The 19,480-nt window shown below is 25.1% G+C and overlaps 2 protein-coding genes across 2 annotated transcripts; one reads left to right on the top strand and one right to left on the bottom strand.

Annotated features, from left to right (window-relative positions):
* Positions 1–1,500: 1,500 nt before the first annotated feature.
* On the bottom strand, positions 1,501–2,264 carry BKA55DRAFT_657966 (LITAF-like zinc ribbon domain-containing protein; the record flags this gene model as incomplete). Its single annotated transcript, XM_046197501.1, has 3 exons — positions 1,765–2,264; positions 1,615–1,708; positions 1,501–1,563 (listed from the first exon to the last, which is right to left on the bottom strand). The coding sequence occupies exons 1-3, from the start codon at positions 1,956–1,958 to the stop codon at positions 1,501–1,503; spliced, it is 351 nt and encodes a 116-aa protein (XP_046040828.1). The 5' UTR covers positions 1,959–2,264.
* A 9,847-nt stretch (positions 2,265–12,111) lies between these two features.
* On the top strand, positions 12,112–12,273 carry BKA55DRAFT_531044 (uncharacterized protein; the record flags this gene model as incomplete). The annotated part of the gene is made up of 1 exon (XM_046189194.1): positions 12,112–12,273. A coding segment is annotated over one exon (162 nt), but the record flags the coding sequence as incomplete, so codon positions are not given.
* Positions 12,274–19,480: the final 7,207 nt, after the last annotated feature.

Genomic DNA, 19,480 nt, shown 5'->3' with positions numbered 1-19,480 from the left:
GACGGCTTGTGATTAGTTAAGATGATACACGGCTGGCGATTGAGTTTCACAGAAGGCTTCATTTTACCTCTGTTTTCATTAGTTAATACTGACCGACCTGTCTGTGTCTTTACTCTTTAGAGCAGAATTGCTCGCCAAGGGACCCGGAACGTACGGCAACTACGCCAATGTACATACATAACCTCTCTTAAACTCTAACAAGACGGAATGCATTACATCCTCTTCTCATCACATACGTGTAGGCGAGTCGCAATCAACATCATATTAAATATAATACTTTTCCTTCGTAAATAACCCTTGTAACCTCCAATTTGAGGTCATCGTGCCAAATGATGAGGCAACGCACAATCGAAGCCAGGTGTCAAGACAAATGAAAAGGCTTGGCGTAAATTGATATACGGTAGGACGGGAGCGGATGACTCCGTCTTATTAGAGCAAATATCGTGACGGGGTCCGGTTTCGATCTCGCCATACACCCTGGCATCCTTCGATTGCTAATTTCACAGGCATGGCAAAGCACCTATTCTGAGCAGCAATCCAGGGTATCATAGGATCTAATATCAAGAGTTAATGATAATAGTGGCCTCAAATCCAATCCTATGCCACACTCATCGCGCACCATGGGACATCGAACTAGGGCATCTTCGCGAATTAAATTCGATTATGGAGTTGGCTTCTCATCTTTTGATGTATCCGACTCCTCAATCAAAGATGACAACGGGTTGCCATCAGAAGATGATTCGGAAGATGATTGAGCTGAAGGCGGTGAATTTCTATTAACCCCTCTTAAGCCTCCCTCGACAGGAAGTCTGTTTGGCCTGGCTAAAGGAGATTGCAAATAACTCAGGCGTCGTACTGGACTTGCTGGAATTCAGGGATAAACTTATACTCGTAGGGCTTTGGAAATGGTATATACAGGAAAACGACCTGTATCTGGATCATGGTGTACTCAACTGTTAAGACAATGTCCAGCAGTTCGAAACGTCTATGTCTTAGGACGCCTAAGGCTTTAATATCAGTAACTACGCCAAAGGTTAAAGGCTTGTGTCCGAGGAACCATTCTTTAACGACTCATCTAGTTGTCTTCAAAGTCTAGAGTTTGCTGGTGAGGTCTGCCGCTGAGACTAGGAGCTAAGCCCTTGGGCCTACGCCATTTCACCATCGGGAGGTTCCTGGCATGGTAACTTCGCTTGGGATCGCGCTTCTCAGGTTCTAAAATTGCGAAAATTTAATAGCTTCGATACTAAGTGTAAACTTGTATAGGAATAGCAATAAGATAACATTAAACGAAAGCGTACAAGTTTTATATAGTTTTAAGGTATAAATTAAGGAAAATAGTATCATATTAAGAATTCTCAATAGGATTAAAAGCATTCAATTACATACTTTGCCTATAGTTAAATAGATACACAATATAAATATAAAACATTTATAATAATTTCACCTTAGACTCTAGTAACTCCTTCTTCTTCAATGTATATTACCAAGCATTTAGATAGGCTACCCATGGAAACGAATCTCAGTGGTTCCGCTGCGGTGCCAAGTAGCGAGTGTAATGCCGCACTGTATTACGTTAGATAAAAACTGACATCGAGTTCAAGGAGATATCAATACCTGTCCACATTTGTGCTCGACATCCTTGGCGTCGTTCATGAGATACGGAATACATCCCAAACAGAACAGACAGCAAATGGCAGCAGCCCACCCGCTGATTATAATTAGCTACAGGCACTAAGCTAACATTCTTTTAGGATCCTAACTTACTGCGTGGTGTTGCCAACTAAAAAGCTGGTTGAGGTCAAAGCACGCTGCCCACAGCTAGGGCAGTCCACCGGGGCGGGAGATCGACCGAGAGTCGCAATCGGACATGCGGTCTTGTATTGTGAGGTTACGTGGGGTGTCTGGGATACCTGGGTGGTGTTCATGCCTGGTGTGACAACTCCTGGCTGCTGAGACATGGCTTCTGCGTATTGTGTGGGAAAAACTGCGGCTGAGGTAAAGCTCCAGATTGAGCTTGTTGGTTGGGGGGTTGGTAATAATAGTTATTAATGTTAGGGGAGCGAGGCAAGGTGGTTGTTGGACTGGTAGGTATAGATGTTATGGCTAGATTCCGTTTCGATTAGTATAATTATCAAAGGAAGTAAAACCATACAGGAGTATATTATATACTAATATTGTTCTCTATTTTGATAGTGTTTGCAAGTAATTGAGTTGTTTGTTAATCGTAGTAAAAAAGTAAAAGGAGTGAGGCCAGAAATAAAGACCGTGAAAGGAGAATGCATTGACAGAGGATGTTTCCTGCCCTCGTTTTTATACTTCTAACGGCCTCTGGCTGCTTACTCGAGAGATTTAAAGCCTCAATACGGCGAGGCTGATTTGACCTCTTTTGATTGGAACAAGAAAATAGGTAACAGGTGATTAAGGACTCAGGCTGTGAAGCTGGAATGTAAGGAGGGATCATATCAGGCTGGCCGCAAAGAGGACATCCATCAGGGCATCCCTGTCGCATTGCCAGTTTTTACCAATTCTTTGGACCTCAGCATTATGGCAACTTCCTTTGCCATAATTAAGCTCATCTTTCTCATTTCAGGTTTAGTCGAGTAATGGTCTTATAGCAGTTGCCGCCGAAGCATATGTAAAGAAGCACGTACTATCACATTTGCTTTTCGACCAATTTCATTATCACTTGTGTCACCAGGTCTCGCGACACAAATATCCCATGTTTCAGCGCTAATTTCTTATGTGCCCACCATATATTGGCCTTGAACGGTCCAGAGCCGCCACGGCGTTGTGATAAATCCTAATTGCGACAGCTGCAGACCCAAAACCCCAAGTGGATTTCGCAGTTACATGGGCTAAACCATGCATTCTTACCCTCCATTAGGGTCACGATAAGGGCATAGGGCTAATAAAACAAGTAATACATACTAGCAGCACTTTCCTATATATATAAATTTAAAGTAAGAAAAGTCCTCCCAGAATTAATTATTACAAATCACCATCTTATATAATTGGCATATCGGCACTGCATGCTTTGTTACTTGCTTTATAGCTTTATAGTTTTTAGCGGTAGATAGCTTCCTTTTGCCTAACTTATCCTAAGAAGTCGTGGCTGCCCCCTGCTCGTATTAATTATATTACCTAATAGATATGGGGATCAGTGACCCAGGGTAAGTTTTCCATCGACGGTCCATCCCACGGGCAGGGGATATAAGACAAGGGGTATGCATGGTGTAGCAACAGGGTGGAGCATTTGCTACGCTCTCCGCCCACAAGCGGAGAATAATTTATGGAATTTAGCATTGCAGGTTAGATTTTAGAAAAATATTTAGGAATACCTGCTCTTCTGAGTAGCTAGTCCTTCCTCCTAGATAATTTATTGCGCCATTTCTCTTCTCTTAATACAAAACGATAGTAATACCTACTAGATACTATTATCGCTTTTTAGAGGAGCGTGTTTAGGAGAACCCAGATAAGAAGCATAAGTGTACAATTTACGGGATTAACCAGTTTGCGTACTCCCTTGTATAGCGTCAGCCCTATGATGCGAGTCAAGGGCTATCCTCAGCCGCATGCAAGGATAGTGACTGGTAAGTTTGCCTGACCAGCTGCAATACTCACTTTATCTACGGCCGCGCTAGCCGTAATAAATTTCATGAGATACTAGGGTATTCTACCTCCCCCCAACTCACCGCAAACATAACAGGGCTGGTCTGCTTTGCGCTATAACTATTATATATAGATAGGTTACTCCGAGCCTAGCCTAATAGTTACTAGCTAGCCACGCCCTGAAGTTATTGTATAAAAGGAAATATAGAGAGAATCTGGTAGAATAACTTCTATTTTTAGCTTATTGCCCTTTATAACTCTATAAAAGCATATTATAATATAATAGGTTTAATATAATCTAGGCCTATATAATTATAATATAATTTCTTTTTAATAATATACCTAATTATTTACTTATATAATATACTTATAAGAAATTAAGTTTTTATATTAATAAGGTAAAAGAAATAGTAATTATAAGGCTTTTTAATTAATAGTATTATCTTTATATTAGGCTATAAAATACTTAAAGTAAGAAAGAATTATAATAAGTCTTACTATTTACTATAAATCTCCAAACCCTAGGCATAGGTATTATAGGCTATTAGTAAAGATTTAACTAGGATATCCTTATATAAACTAGAAGCTTCCTCTACTAAAGCGCCTAGAAACCATACCCATCTTTTCTTTCTTACTGCTATTTATTTTAGCTAATTTTAATATAAAGATATCTTAATTTAACACTGCCGCTTCCTGTAATTTATTAATGCCGCTTCCTGTAGAAAACCCAATTTCTAACTCTTATATTTACGCCATAAATATAATAAGGGAAATAGCGAAATAAAAAGGCAAGAATTAAAATATAATATATTATTCTCTCCTTAATAATATTAACTAGTAAACCTATTACTTTTAGGCCTTAATTTTAGTTTTATACCTGGCATAATTACTTATAAGAGGCTAAAAAATAAAGAGAATTCTAGGGCAATTTTGCTAATTAAGCTTTAATATTTTATTAAAATAGTAATACTTATATATTTCTTAGCTAAGTAATTATTAAGCTAAATATTTAGTAGCTAGTAATATTTATTACTTTTTATAATTAAAATATAAATATTAATAGCTTAAATATAAAGCATACCTATGCCTTACTTTATATCTTATTATGCCTTTATTATATTACTTTTTACTATACTTCTTATTATTCCTCTTCTTAAAGCTATCCTTAAATCCTAAAAAGGAATTTTTATCTTCCTAAGGCTATTTACTTTAATCTTTATATTAAGAACTTAATTACTACCTTATTATTTATTATAATAGTAAATTAGCTAATTTATTTTTTTTATATCTTATAATTTACCTTTTTTTAAAATAATAAAAAAGTTATTTTTTTTATAATAAGATTTATTTAAAAATAAAGTATATATTATATAGCTATTTAATTAAAAAAAACTTTTTTAATATTTTACTATTATTTATTTCTTTAATTTTTATTATTTATTTTAATTTAATATTATATAATTAAATAAAAACTTAAAGAATAAATTCTCTTAAATTTAATATATCTTTAATAAGTTAATTAAGCTGTTTAATTAATTAACTTTATTTAATTATTTTATTTTAAATTATATAACTTTATTTAATCTCTTAAATTACTATTATTAATTACTAATTAATATTATATAATTAAAATAAAACCTTAAAGATAATTATTATATTATTAGATTATTAGAGATAAATAAATAAAACATTTATATATATATTTTATTATTTCTATTAAGCTATATTAGACTTACTTTTATTATTTTCTTTTATTATTTTCTTTTATATCTAATTATTTAGTAATATTTATACTTTTTAAAACTATTAAATTAAATAAAAAATCTCTAAAAAAGCAATTTATTATTTTAATTTAATATATTAGGCTTATTTCTATTATTTACCTTTATCCCTAATTACCTACTATTATTTTAGCCTTTACTATTACCTATCTCTCTACCAGGTCTATAAATCTCTATCTACCGCTTTTAAAGCTTAACATAGCCTTTATAAATTCTACCAACTTACTTAAACTTACTTATACCCTACTAGTAAAATATCTTAATCTTCTTATTATAGTTTAAGTTAATTAAAATCCAAATTTTAAAGATTTTATAATCTAAGATATAACCTATTTATATATTAAATAGTCTATTAGTAATAGTATCCTCTATTAGGTAGCCTATCTAGCTAGTAACTAGTATATTAAACTCTTTAAACTATAAGGCCTTCTCTTTAGCAAATATACCTAAATAGTCTTAGCCTTCGATTAGAAAGTAAATATTATCTAGTAAGTTGGTAATAGTTATTCTGCCAGGACGAATAGTTGTTGTCTATGGCACTCATAGAGGCATCTCCTCTAACAAAGAGGCCAACTTGTTACCGAAACTCACATTGGGTATACAATGCCGAACGCAGCCCTAATATCTGATCTTATTACCAAATAGCTCTATCTTTCTAATACTATTTATTTTATTTTTTAACTTAAAAGTATATGCATTTTATACTTAATTAGCAGTAGCTATAAGGATCTTTCTCTATATGCCTATATCTGCTAGGAGTTTATCTTAAAACTCTTTTATAATAGGCAATAACTATTACTTTATATAGGATTTTAGTTACTAATAAGAAAGCTAGATCTAGGCACTTATCTTATTAATACCTAGGATTATAATATAGTTAAGGTAAGCCTATTTAATAATAAGCTTATTAAACTTTTAAATAAAATCTAGCTACTAGCTATTTAAGCTTTAGCTATATTAATAAATTTTATATATCTTATAAATATACTTATCTCTAAGTTAAAATTTAACTTAATTAAATATATTAATAAGATTTATAATTAAGGAGTTTTTTTTAAAATAATATTTAAAAAGCAATATGCCTTTATATAACATAAAGGAAATTAACTTTAATTAACATAATAATAAAATATCTATTTATATTTATAATATAGAAGTAAAATAAATAGCTTATATAAAGTTACTTTATACCTAGCTATACTTTTACATTATCTTCTTTTAATTATACTTTATTAAAACTAAGTTAGTTATATAAGGAGAGAATAAAACTATATAATTATAAATTATTACATTTTAATAATTAGGTTAAGGCTAAACTACTAATTAAACACAACCTTTAATTAGCTAGCCTTAGTAAAATAAGTTATATAACTAACTATATTATAAAGATTAGGTTATTAACTTTAAATAAGGCTAATATCTCTAGCACTAAGTATTATAATAGTAATCTAAGGGGAAACATCTTATTAAAACTAATATCTTTATATAAATTAATAGCAAGTTAAGCAGAGAGGATATATATTAATCCCTATTAAGGTAATAACTATAATCTACTTACTAAAATATTTTAGTTTTAAATACTAAGTAACTAGGTATATAATAGCAGTAACTATAAAGGTTAACTTATTTATAATATTGTCTCTATATATTTTAATTAACTTACTAAGTAATTTAATAAACTAGGTCTTTACTATTTTTATATACTATGTAATAATACCTAAGAAAAGGGCAATAGAGGCAGCAATACTATATAGCAGTCTCTCCTAGCTATTCTAGCCCTTAAGATTATAGTTAGTAAAGTTATACTTGCAGAAGATAGTATATTCCTTAAAAAGAATAATAAAATAGCTAGTATATTAATACCCTAAGAGACTTAGAAAGTCCAGCAGGTATATATTAAGTTTTTAATAACTAATAATAGCTAGAACTATAATAATTATAAAATTATTAAGTATTTAAATAAACTAAGGAACTTTAATATATAAGGTAGCTATTTATTAAAATAAAATAGCTAATAAGTAGAGGGATATAATATTAGTATTAATACTACTAAAAGATAATAAAATAAGAAGTAACTTAATAAAGCCTTAAGGATATAATATATTTCTAATAAGCCTAAATCCTAGTAAAGGTCTATATATATAGTCTTTTAGGTATTAATATTATTAGGTATATTAGTAATTATAGCTCTTATAGTTATGCTAATTACTATAGGGATATTAATACTAGCTATAATTAAAAGCTAAGCTTTTAGCCTTAATATATTAACTAAGTAATATATATAATAATCTAAAGCTATAATTACTTATAATATAAAGCTAGTATAAATAATAATAATTAAAAAAAAGATATTACTTAAAAAATTTATACTTAAACTAGAGGCAAGGGCCTTATTATTTATATATATATTTTTTTTAAGTTTATAACTTAGCCTTAAAAGGTATATCTAAGCATCTCTAAAATCTAATATAGTTTAAATATTTATTACCCTTATAGCTAGTAAAGCTTTATTAAGTTAAATTATTATAGTTAGCTGCCTTAATTATAGCTTAAACCTAGCTGCATATATGCTTGCTAAAAAGCCTTACCTACCTATCAGCTAGCCCTAACCTTCTTCCTATAACCCACCTAAAAGGCATACTTCAATTATCCATTACGCAGTAAGTCATCCAACCTGACCCGACTTCTGGCCGCAACTGCTAACAGCATTATAGCTGCCCTGTTATAATACCTGCTATCTAAAGAAGCCTGCAGGCACCTAGGCCTAATAAGCCTTATTTAACTAAAGGCTATAATATAATCCTTAAGATTAAAGAAGTTCTTAGGTAAAATAAGGGCAAGGGTAATATATTATATATAATAGCTATAGATATTAGAGAGGCCTAGTTAATAAGGATATTATTAGCTATATTAAGATAATATTTTTTAATTATAAGATTTTGTTATTTATATAGTTAATTTATAAAAACCTTTTAATTAATAAAGACTTTTTTAAATATAAGAAATAAAAGCTTAAGAATTTAAAAGAAAGCTATATAAAGGGATATAGCTAAATAAAAAAGAAAAGGGGTTATTTAAGGCCTTTAATAGTAGTTTATATAATAAGTAACTTAAGGATATTTAGTAATTAGTTAAGGAGGTATTAAAGAAAACTAAAAACTTATAATATAATATTTAAGATAAAAGTAAGGTAATTATAAGGTTTAAAGGAAAAATATATTAAGTTTTATATAAGTTTAATTACTTAAAGTTAAAGACTTAAAGTTATAATTAAATTTAGTATTATTAGTAAAAAGAGGATTAAATAAGTTATAAGATAAATTATATAATTAAATAAGTAAATTAGCTATAATATTAATATATTGTTAATATAAACAAGGGCTTATTATCTGTATATAGTTTTACTATACTAAAGATAATTATAAATATAATAAAGTAAATATACTAGGTATAGTACTTATAAATTAAGATATATTTAAGACCTAAAAAGCTAATAGCAAGTAAAACTAAGATAATAATAATAATACTATTAATAAGAGATTATATAGCTATTTATAATAGTAATAAGGGCTAGGCTATTACTAATAGTAATAATAAACGCCTAACCTAGCTATTTAATATTATTAAGAAATATAATAATTTTATTAAGATACTAGCTAAAGCTATAACAAGAAACAGAAACCTAATATAGGCCAGTTACTATATTAAAGGTAGTATACTATAAGGATATTAAGCTATTAAGGATAAAAGTAAAGATATAAATAAGCAGACTCTGCTTTAAACTTAGGCTAAACTCCTAACCTAGGAACCTAATAGCAAAGCAGCTAATGCTTATAATACTAGAGGCCTAAATCAAGGCTATATTAAGCTCTTTATATTATAATATAGGCTCTTTATCCTCTTTTATTTTTTTTATAATAGCCTTAAACTTAACCTTAAGAGCCTTATTTATATAAGCCTTAAAGTAGCAGAGGCTTACTAAGATACTAGGCTTATAGTTAGATAATAAAGCAAAGTCTTTAATTACTAGCATATTGCTACTACCTAACTCGAAGGACAGCTTGTAGTTCCTACCTTTAAGCTTCTTATTATAAGCTACTATATCTGCCTAAGTCCTTAGCTTTATTAAAATCTAAATTAACTAGAAATAGGTAATAGCTAGAAATATAATTAAAATAAAAGAATATAAGCTATATAGTAAAATAGATATTAAAAGAGGCAAAGTAAGTAGGCTTTAATACTATATTTTTAAATCCTAAGAACCCTATATTAGTTTATATAATTAAAGATTTAACTAATAGTAATTACCACTTTTCCTATACCTACCTAATTATTGTATTTATTTATAAGATATAATATTACTGGCCTTATTTATATTTCTATTTTATTATTATATTATACCTATTATTAGTTATTATTAAACTTCTAAGCAACAATAAGTATTACTTATTAATGCTATACTAGGATATTATATATAATGCATATATAACTTGCAAGTATTATATATAAGATATTATATACATTAGAACTTAGGAATATTAGTATTAGCTATAGCTACTTAGTGCCTGCTAGATTTATTGCCTAATCGGGCTACTTATTAATAACCTGCCTAGAATCTGGCTATTATAGTATTAGAATAAGTATTATAGGGAATTAGAAAAGAGACTTTTTTTCCTACTTCCTAATAGAGGATAGTTTTACTTTATCTAAAAGTTAAAATAAACTTTTATATTATTTTATTTATAGCTACTTAGGCTAGTAATTTAAGTTATTTAAAACTAAGGGTTAAATAGTAAAGATAGCTATTAAGGTTTAGAATTACCTTAAAGTATTATATTAACTAACTAGAAACCTATTAAATTAATTTATAAAAATTAACTAGTTAGCAGATTCAAAACGCCTAGCTTAAACCTAATAGTATTACTTAATTTATTTTATTAATAAAGTATCTATTAGCCTCCCCTTATTTGCAAGGCTTTATAAACTCTTTAATTCTAAGGCATTTAGGAACTAGAACTTAATAAGCAGATCTTAATAAGCTAATATATAAAGCACAGATTTATAGGCCCTAATCTTTTTAAAAGTTCTAAGAAGATTATAATCTTATTCTTCCTCAAACTTAGGATTATAGGGTTTATAGCCCCCCTCTTAGTTTTAATTACTTACTACTATAATAGATTGCCTAAACATTCCTAAAAGCCGCAAGTATAAAAGCAGGTATAGTTAAGGCTATAGATGCTTATCCTTATGATTTTCTCGGCATAGTATCTTGAGCGTAGTAGAGGGCAGAGGGAGATTTAACTTTCTCTATAATATAGTAGTCTTAAATAGCCTAGTTCTGCCCCCTAGCCTTTATTTATTTAAACACTTTAAGGAAGTATCTTTAAGCTACAAGTAATACATTTATATACTTATAGCTATAAATATTAACTTATATTCTAGATAGTATACTACACTTCTAGACTGTTTATAATATATATATACTAAGGGTTTTTAGTATAATTATATATATTAAATTAAGAATCTGCTAAATTAGTATTTATATTATAAATAAGCTAAATAGGCAGTCTTTTTAGCATTAATATTATAATATTCATTTTTATAGCTATATCCCTAGATAATGCCTTTTAGAGGGGACTATTATTAGCTTCCCTTAATAACTTTATAAAGGGGATTTAAGGTAAGTTAGTTAGTAGTATTTGCCAGGATTGGCTTACTTTAGCCTAAAATTTCTAAGCCCCCTATCTTCTATCTTATTAGATAATAAAGTTATATAACTTTCTTAGCTAAGGTTATTAATAACTGCTTCTAACTTTAGTTATTTATTTTAACTATTTCCTTTATTATCCTATTAAATTCTTATTTATACTTTATGGCTTTACTTACTTTTTAATACATATACACAGGGTATATATAGTCTTATTAATATCTTTATAGTTTAATTATATCTATTAGCCCTAGTCTAATCCACCTTTTAATCCCAATATTATTTATACCCTGCATTTTATAATAATATTTATCCTCCTCCTTATTACTATAATACTCCTTATTAATATTACTTTAGCCTAATAATACAACTTTAAGACTCTTAAAACATCTTATTTAATACTTATTACTAAAGATAATTAAAATTATAATATTATTACTAATAAGCTTAAATAACCTTAAGGTATTTTATTTAATAATAAGGGTACTTTTATTATTATAAGTTTTAGAAATAGTATAATCTATTTTAAACTTAATAATAAAGGAAAAACCTACTTATAAGTTAGAAAAAAGAGTACTTTACTAAAGAAGGATAATATCAGCTACTTATATCCTAGATCTTTTATCTCTTAACTATTAACTAAGTAATATATTATATTAGCTAAACTATAGCATTGCCCCCTCTAAAGATAGATATATACTTTATACTTCTTTATTTAATAAGGTCTTTGCATAGCCCTATAACCTATTTAAAATTACCCTTAGTAACTTTTCTATCTAAACTCTAGTCTCTAATATAACTAATAGAGGTTATACCTTATAAACCCTACTTATCTTATAGAAATATCTTAATATACTGCTTATATCTTATAATAGCAATAAGAACAATAATACAAGGGCTAAGAATTATAACTCTAGCCGCTTTTAGATTTATACCTTTAATATCTTATCTTTTAATAGTAATTCTAATAAAAAACCTTATAATTACCTTAATAGTATAATTATTAATTAAGATCTATATAATTCTATTAGTATAGTAAAGTATCTAAAGACAGGTAGCATTTTTAATATTAAGAATTTAGCTAATAATCTATATTATAATAATAAAGATATCTATAAAGATAACCTAGGCAAGGAGATAAACTTCTATAGCTATCTTAATAGCTCTAATAATTAGGGTAATAACTATAACTACCCTCTTTACTATATACTCTAGTTTATAAATAACTTCCTTAGTCTTAGCAACCTTAAAATAGGCAATTAATTTCTAGCTAATTATTAGGCTAATAGTAATTATATTACTGCCCTTATTAATGTAAAATATAAATTAAAATATATTACTTTAATACTAGCATTCTAAGCCTATACTATGCCTTTAAACCTAAAGTTTAATAAGAATAGCATAAGAGCCTATATATCTTTTTATAAAAGCTATAAGATCCCCTTGCCTTAACTCCTAACTTAATTTATATTTAAAACCCTTAAGGAATTATAATCTACTAGTTAGCTATAAAGTCTTATATATAGATTTCTAAAATAGCCGCCTTATATCTTCTTTATAAAATACAAATACTACTATACCTATTATTTATAATAAAGATCTCTTAAAGTATTTAAATAACTGCTTTTACCCTATTAGTCTAGTATAGGACTCTAAAGGTTAATTATAGTTTAGTTTTAATAAAACAGGTAAGGTCTTTATATTAAGCCAGGAAAGCAGATTAGGTTTAAGTAAAAGAAATAGTTCTAAATCTAGCACTAATAATATTAATAATAATAATAATTCTAACTCTCTATAGCCCAGGTTAGCTGCTTTTATTATAACTCTTACTACTTTAATTATATAAGGCTTACTTATATAATACTTCTAAGTAAAGGGTTTTCTTAAATTACAAATTAATAATAGCTAAAATTAATTAAATATATTTATATAATAGGGCTATATCTTCTAATTATATATCTAATATTTAATACAAAAGCCTCTTATTTATCTTAAACTAGGTTTATATCTTACTTAAACTTAATAATAATCTCAGGGGCGCCCTTACATTTAATAGGCATTATATAGACTAAGCTTTAATAATTATAGTTATAAATTAGACTTCCTAAACCACTACATCAGCCAGTAAATATAACCTTTAGCACAGGACTTGCATTTCTAAAGATAGATAGATATTAAGATGCCTTAAATATTAGCCTATAACTAGATATCCCTCTTTGCAAGTAAGAGAAAGGCTATAAGAGTAAATATAAAACTGCTAGTCCTCTTAAGATAAGTTACTTTTAGCCTCTTTAGTAAGACTTTAATTAGTATATAGGCCTTAGTAAGATAAAGATAGGTATTATATTAGTAATAATAAGTATAAATTCTAAAGGGGTATTAACTTATATTAAGCTATTTAATAATATTATTTTTATAAGCCTAATATATAATAATAAAATAAAACTAGGCTTTAATATTTAATAATTTATTTATACTTTATATTTAATATAACTAAGATTTAATTATTAATAATTTATTATATTATATATTTTTTTTAAGTATTTAAGTTAACTTTAAAAAATATATTTAAATATCTTTAAAGTCTAATATAATTTAAATATTTATTATCCCTATAACTAATATAGCGTTATTAAGTTAAATTATTATAATTAATTGCCTTAATTATAGCCTAAACCTAGCTATATATATGCTTGCTAAAAAGCCTTACCTACCTATTAGCTAGCCCTAACCTTCTTTCTTTAACCTACTTTAAAGGATACCACGCTTTAATTATCTATTATATAGTAAGTTATCTAACCCGACTTTCCCTCTTCTGGCCACAACTGCTAACAGCATTATAGCTGCCTTATTATAATACCTGCTATCTAAAGAAGCCTGCAAGCACCTAGGCCTAATAAGCCTTATCTAACTAAAGGCTATAATATAATTCTTAAGATTAAAAAAGCTCTTAGGTAAAATAAGGGTAAGGCTAATATATTATATATAATAGCTATAAATATTAAAAAGGCTTAGTTTAATAAAGATAATACTAGTTATAGTAAAATAAGTTATATTATAATATTATAAGTATTAATATTATAAAGTAAATAATAAGCCTTTTTATTATATATTTTATTTTTATTAAATATTTTTAATAACTTTTTAAAATTATTTAAAAGTAATAAGTTATAAAAATTTAAGTAAATAATAATAAGTAATATTAAAGCCTAGTTATAACTATAACTTATAACTTTTATAAATTATTATATATTTACCTTTTTTCTTTTAATAATATATATAAAGTAAATAAAATATAAAAAGACTTAATTATATTAAAATATATATATAGTTTTATAAATTAATAAGGTTTTATATTTTTAAATATTATAATTATAATATATAATTTTCCTTTATTTATATTAATAATATATTAATATTATAGCTAATTTACTTATTTAATTATATAATTTATCTTATAACTTATTTAATTCTCTTTTTACTACTAATATTAAATTTATAACTTTAAGTATTTAACTTTAAGTACTTAAACTTATATAAAACTTAATATATTTTTCCTCTAAACCCTGCAATTACCCCGCTTTTATCCCAGATATCGCATCGCGCTCTCGTGGTCCAAGACCATAACCAGCCTGTTATAAGTTCTTGGTCTTCTCTAGTACCTCCTTGGCCTGCTAATAGATATCCTTAAGCTACTTATTATATAAGCTGCCTAGGTTAAGGGCCTTAAAGAACCCCCTTTCCTTCTTACTTAAATATATCTCTTTATATAACTTTTATTTTAAATCCTTAATCTTTTACTTTTTATATTTAAAGAAGTCTTTATTAATTAGAAGGTTTTTATAAATAAATTATATAAATAATATAATTAATATTAAATTAAGCCTTTTTAATATTTATAATTATTATATATAATATATTACCTTTGCCTTTATTTTATTTAAGAGCTTTTTTAATTTTAAGGATTATATTATAGCCTTTAGTTAAATAAGGCTTATTAGGCCTAGGTGCTTATAGGCTTCTTTAGATAGTAGGCAGCGTGATAGGGCAGCAGTAATGCTATTAGCAGTTGCAGTTAAAAGAGGGAAAGTCGGGTCGGGTTAGATAACTTACTGAAGCGTGATGGATAATTGAAGCGTGGTATCCTTTTAGGTAGGTTATAGGAAGAAGGTTAGGGCTAGCTAATAAGTAGGGCTTTTTAGCTGGCATATATATAGCTAGGATTAGGCTATAATTAAGGCAGCTAATTATAATAATATAATATAATAAAGCTTTATTAGCTATAAGGGTAATAAATATTTAAATTATATTAAACTTTAAAGATATTTAAATATATTATTTAAGGCTAATTTATAAACTTAAAAAAAAAAAATAGTAAATATTATTTCTTATTTATATTAATAATATATTTATAATATAGCTAATTTACTTACTTAATTATATAATTTATTTTATATTTATTTAAGTTTCTTTTTAATATTAATATTAAATTTAAAACTTAATATTTTTAACTTTAAGTAATTAAATTTATATAAAACTTAATATATTTTTTTTATTTTCTTAAATATTATAATTACCTTACTTTTATCTTAAATATTATAATAATTCTTTTTTTTAAAGTTTATAAATTAGCCTTAAAAGATATATCTAAGTATTTTTAAAGTTTAATATTATTTAAATATTTATTACCCTTATAGCTAATAAAGCTTTATTAAGTTAAATTATTATAATTAGCTGCCTTAATTATAGCCTAATCCTAGCTATATATATGCCAGCTAAAAAGCCCTGCTTATTAGCTAGCCCTGACCTTTTTCCTATAACCTACCTAAAAGGATACTACGCTTCAATTATCTATCACGCAGTAAGTCATCTGACCTGACTTTCCTTCTTCTAACTGTAACTGCTAACAGCATTACAGCTACACCGTCACGATGCTCTAAAAAGCCTGCAGCTACCTAATAAGGCCTTTTATACTAAAATGCCTAACTTAATTCCTTATTTTATAATAGCTCTTAAAAATTATAAATATAAGGATAAGCTCTATATTATAATAATAAAGATTAAAAAGACTTAAAATAAGGAAGATAATATTACCTTTATTAAGTAAGTTACTTTAGGCTATAAGGTCTTCTTATTATATATTTTATTATAAAAAGCTAATAATCTTTAAAGGCTACCTTAAGGAGGAGATTAAGCTATTATAAAAGCTAGAATAATCCTTTATAATAAGAAGGCCTATAAAGGTAAGTAATAAGGGATTTATTAAGGACCTTAAATTAAGGACTCTAGTTAAGAACCTTTATAAATAATAGCTTAATAATATAAAGAAATAGTTAATAAAGCTAATAAAGGCTATAAAGCTAATTAATACTTAGTAAAGATAGGGGATATTATATTATAATATTTAAGATATAAGTAGGGTAATTATAAGGTTTTATAAAGAAAAAATATATTAAGTTTTATATAAGTTTAGGTTACTTAAAGTTAAAGACCTAAAGTTATAAATTTGGCATTAGTAGTAAAAAGAGAATGAAATAAGTTATAAGATAGGCTATATAACTAAAAAAGTAAATTAGCTATAATATTAGTATATTATTAATATATATAAGAGAAATATTATAATATATTATCCCCCTTATCTTTACTAGCTATTAATTAGCTTTATAACCTTTATTAATTATATTAACTATTTCTTTATATTATTAAGCTAATATCTATATAGGTTTTTAATAGCCTTTAATTTAAGGTCTTTAATAAATCCTTTATTACTTGCCTTTATAAGCCTTCTTATTATAAAGGATTACTTTAGCTTTTAAAATAGCTTAATTTCTTTTTTAAAATAACTTTTAGACATTATTAGCTTTTTATAATAATAATATATAAATAAAAAGAATTTATAACTTAAAGTAGTTTATTTAATAAAATAATAATATTTTTTTTATTTTTAGTTTTTTTAATTTTTATTATTATAATATAAAGCTTATTTTTATATTTATAATCTTTAAAAGCTATTATAAAATAAAGAATTAAATTAGGTATTTTAATATAAAAGGCCTTAATAAGTAATAATAAGCTTTTTTAAATAAATATTATAATAATATAGCTATAATACTATTAATAATTATAATTAAAATAAAAAGTTAAATTAAATAACTTATTATATAATAAATAATTAAAATATAATATCCTTTTAAGTAAGTTATAAAAAGAAGGTTAAGGCTAGCTAATAAGTAAATAAAGCTTTTTAACTAATATATATATAGCTAGGTTTAAGCTATAATTAAAGTAGCTAATTATAATAATTTAACTTAATATAGCTTTATTAGCTATAAGGGTAATAAATATTTAAATTATATTAAACTTTAGAAATACTTAAATATACCTTTTAAAGCTAACTTATAAACTTAAAAAAATAATAAAAAATATATTAAAGAATATAACTTTTTAAACCTTTATTAAAGTAAGTAATCCTTATATAATTAAGTAAAGGTATATTTCTTTATTTTTTAAATTATTTTTAAAGCACTTTATATTATATCTTTTACTTTTAGGTATTTAATTAAATAAAAGTCTTTTTAAGATAATACCTTTTATTTTTATATTTTACTTTATAAATATTATATTTTAAAATTAATATTTTTTTATTTTTTTATTTTTTTATTTTTTTATTTTTTATTTTTTTATTTTTTTATTTTTTTATTTTTTATTTTTTTATTTTTTTATTTTTTATTTTTTTATTTTTTTATTTTTTTATTTTTTATTTTTTTATTTTTTTATTTTTTTATTTTTTTATTTTTTTATTTTTTTATTTTTTTATTTTTTATTTTTAATTTTTTTTATAAGTTTTTAAGTTAGCCTTAAAAGGTATATTTAAGTATTTTTAAAATTTAATATAATTTAAATATTTATTATCTTTATAACTAATAAAGCTTTATTAAGTTAAATTACTATAATTAACTACTTTAATTATAGCCTAAACCTAGCTATATATATACTAGCTAAAAAGCCTTATTTACTTATTAGCTAGCCCTAACCTTCTTCTTATAACCTACCTAAAAGGTCTTTTATTAACCTCTATTATATACCACGCTTTAATTATCTATTATATAATAAATTATTTAACTAAACTTCTAACTATAACTACTAATAGCATTATAGTTATATTATTATAATACCTACTATTTAAAAAAGCCTATAATTACTTAATAAGGCCTTTTATATTAAAATACCTAACCTAATCTTTTATTTTATAATAGCTTTTAAAGATTATAAATATAAAAATAAGCTTTATATTATATTAATAAAGATTAAAAAGACTTAAAATAAAAAGAATAATATTATCTTTATTAAGTAAGTTACTTTAAGTTATAAGGTCCTCTTATTTATATATTATTATTATAAAGAGTTAATAATCTTTAAAGGCTATTTTAAAAAGGAAATTAAATTATTATAAAGGTTAAAGTAATTTTTTATAATAAAATAGCTTATAAAAATAAATATTAAGAGATTTATTAAAATCCTTAAATTAAGGGCTTTAATTAAAAACTTATATAAATATTAACTTAATAATATAAAGAAATAGTTAGTAAAGTTAATAAAGGCTATAAAGCTAATTAATAGCTAGTAATATAATATCTAAAATAAAAGCAGGGTACTTATAGGGTTTTATAAGAAAATAAAAGAAATATATTAAGTTTTATATAAGTTTAATTACCTAAAGTTAAAGACCTAAAGTTATAATTAAATTTAATATTAGTAATAAAAAGAGAATTAAATAAGTAATAAAATAGATTATATAATTAAATAAGTAAATTAGGTATAATATTAGTATATTATTAATATAAATAAGGGATATTTTATTATTATATTTATTAAATAGTAGTTTATAAGGTTATTTTTACTTAGTTTTAATTTATTTATCTTTTTTATAAAAATATTATATAGTATTTTAAGTTACTTTTCTTTTGTATTTTATACTTTAAGAATATTATTAATAATATATATAAATTCTATCTTTTACTTTATATTTCTTTTTAATTACTTCTTTCTTTTTTTAAATAGTTATTTAAGTTAAAATAATATTAATTACTTTAAATATATTAAGTTATTTCCTTATATTAAAAAGGCCTTTTTTTTCTTTTTTTATTATATTAAGTATCTTTGTTTATTTTATTTTCTTTATTTTTTTTTTTTTTTTCTTTTATAATAATAAATATAGTTTCTTTCTTTTTTTCATTATTTTTTTTAATATTTATTTACCTTTATCTTATATAATATTAGAATTTAAGGTATATTTCTTACCCTTATATCTTCTTTTTTTAAAAACTCCTTATATAGTTTTTAAATTAAACTATTTAGATATAGGTATTAGCTATATTTTAAT

This window comes from Fusarium redolens, assembly GCF_020744475.1.
Source record: "Fusarium redolens strain MPI-CAGE-AT-0023 chromosome Unknown BKA55scaffold_42, whole genome shotgun sequence".
NCBI lineage: Eukaryota > Fungi > Ascomycota > Sordariomycetes > Hypocreales > Nectriaceae > Fusarium > Fusarium redolens.
The sequence above is the reverse complement of the archived record's forward strand: the minus strand, read 5'-3'. Positions and strand labels throughout refer to the sequence as shown.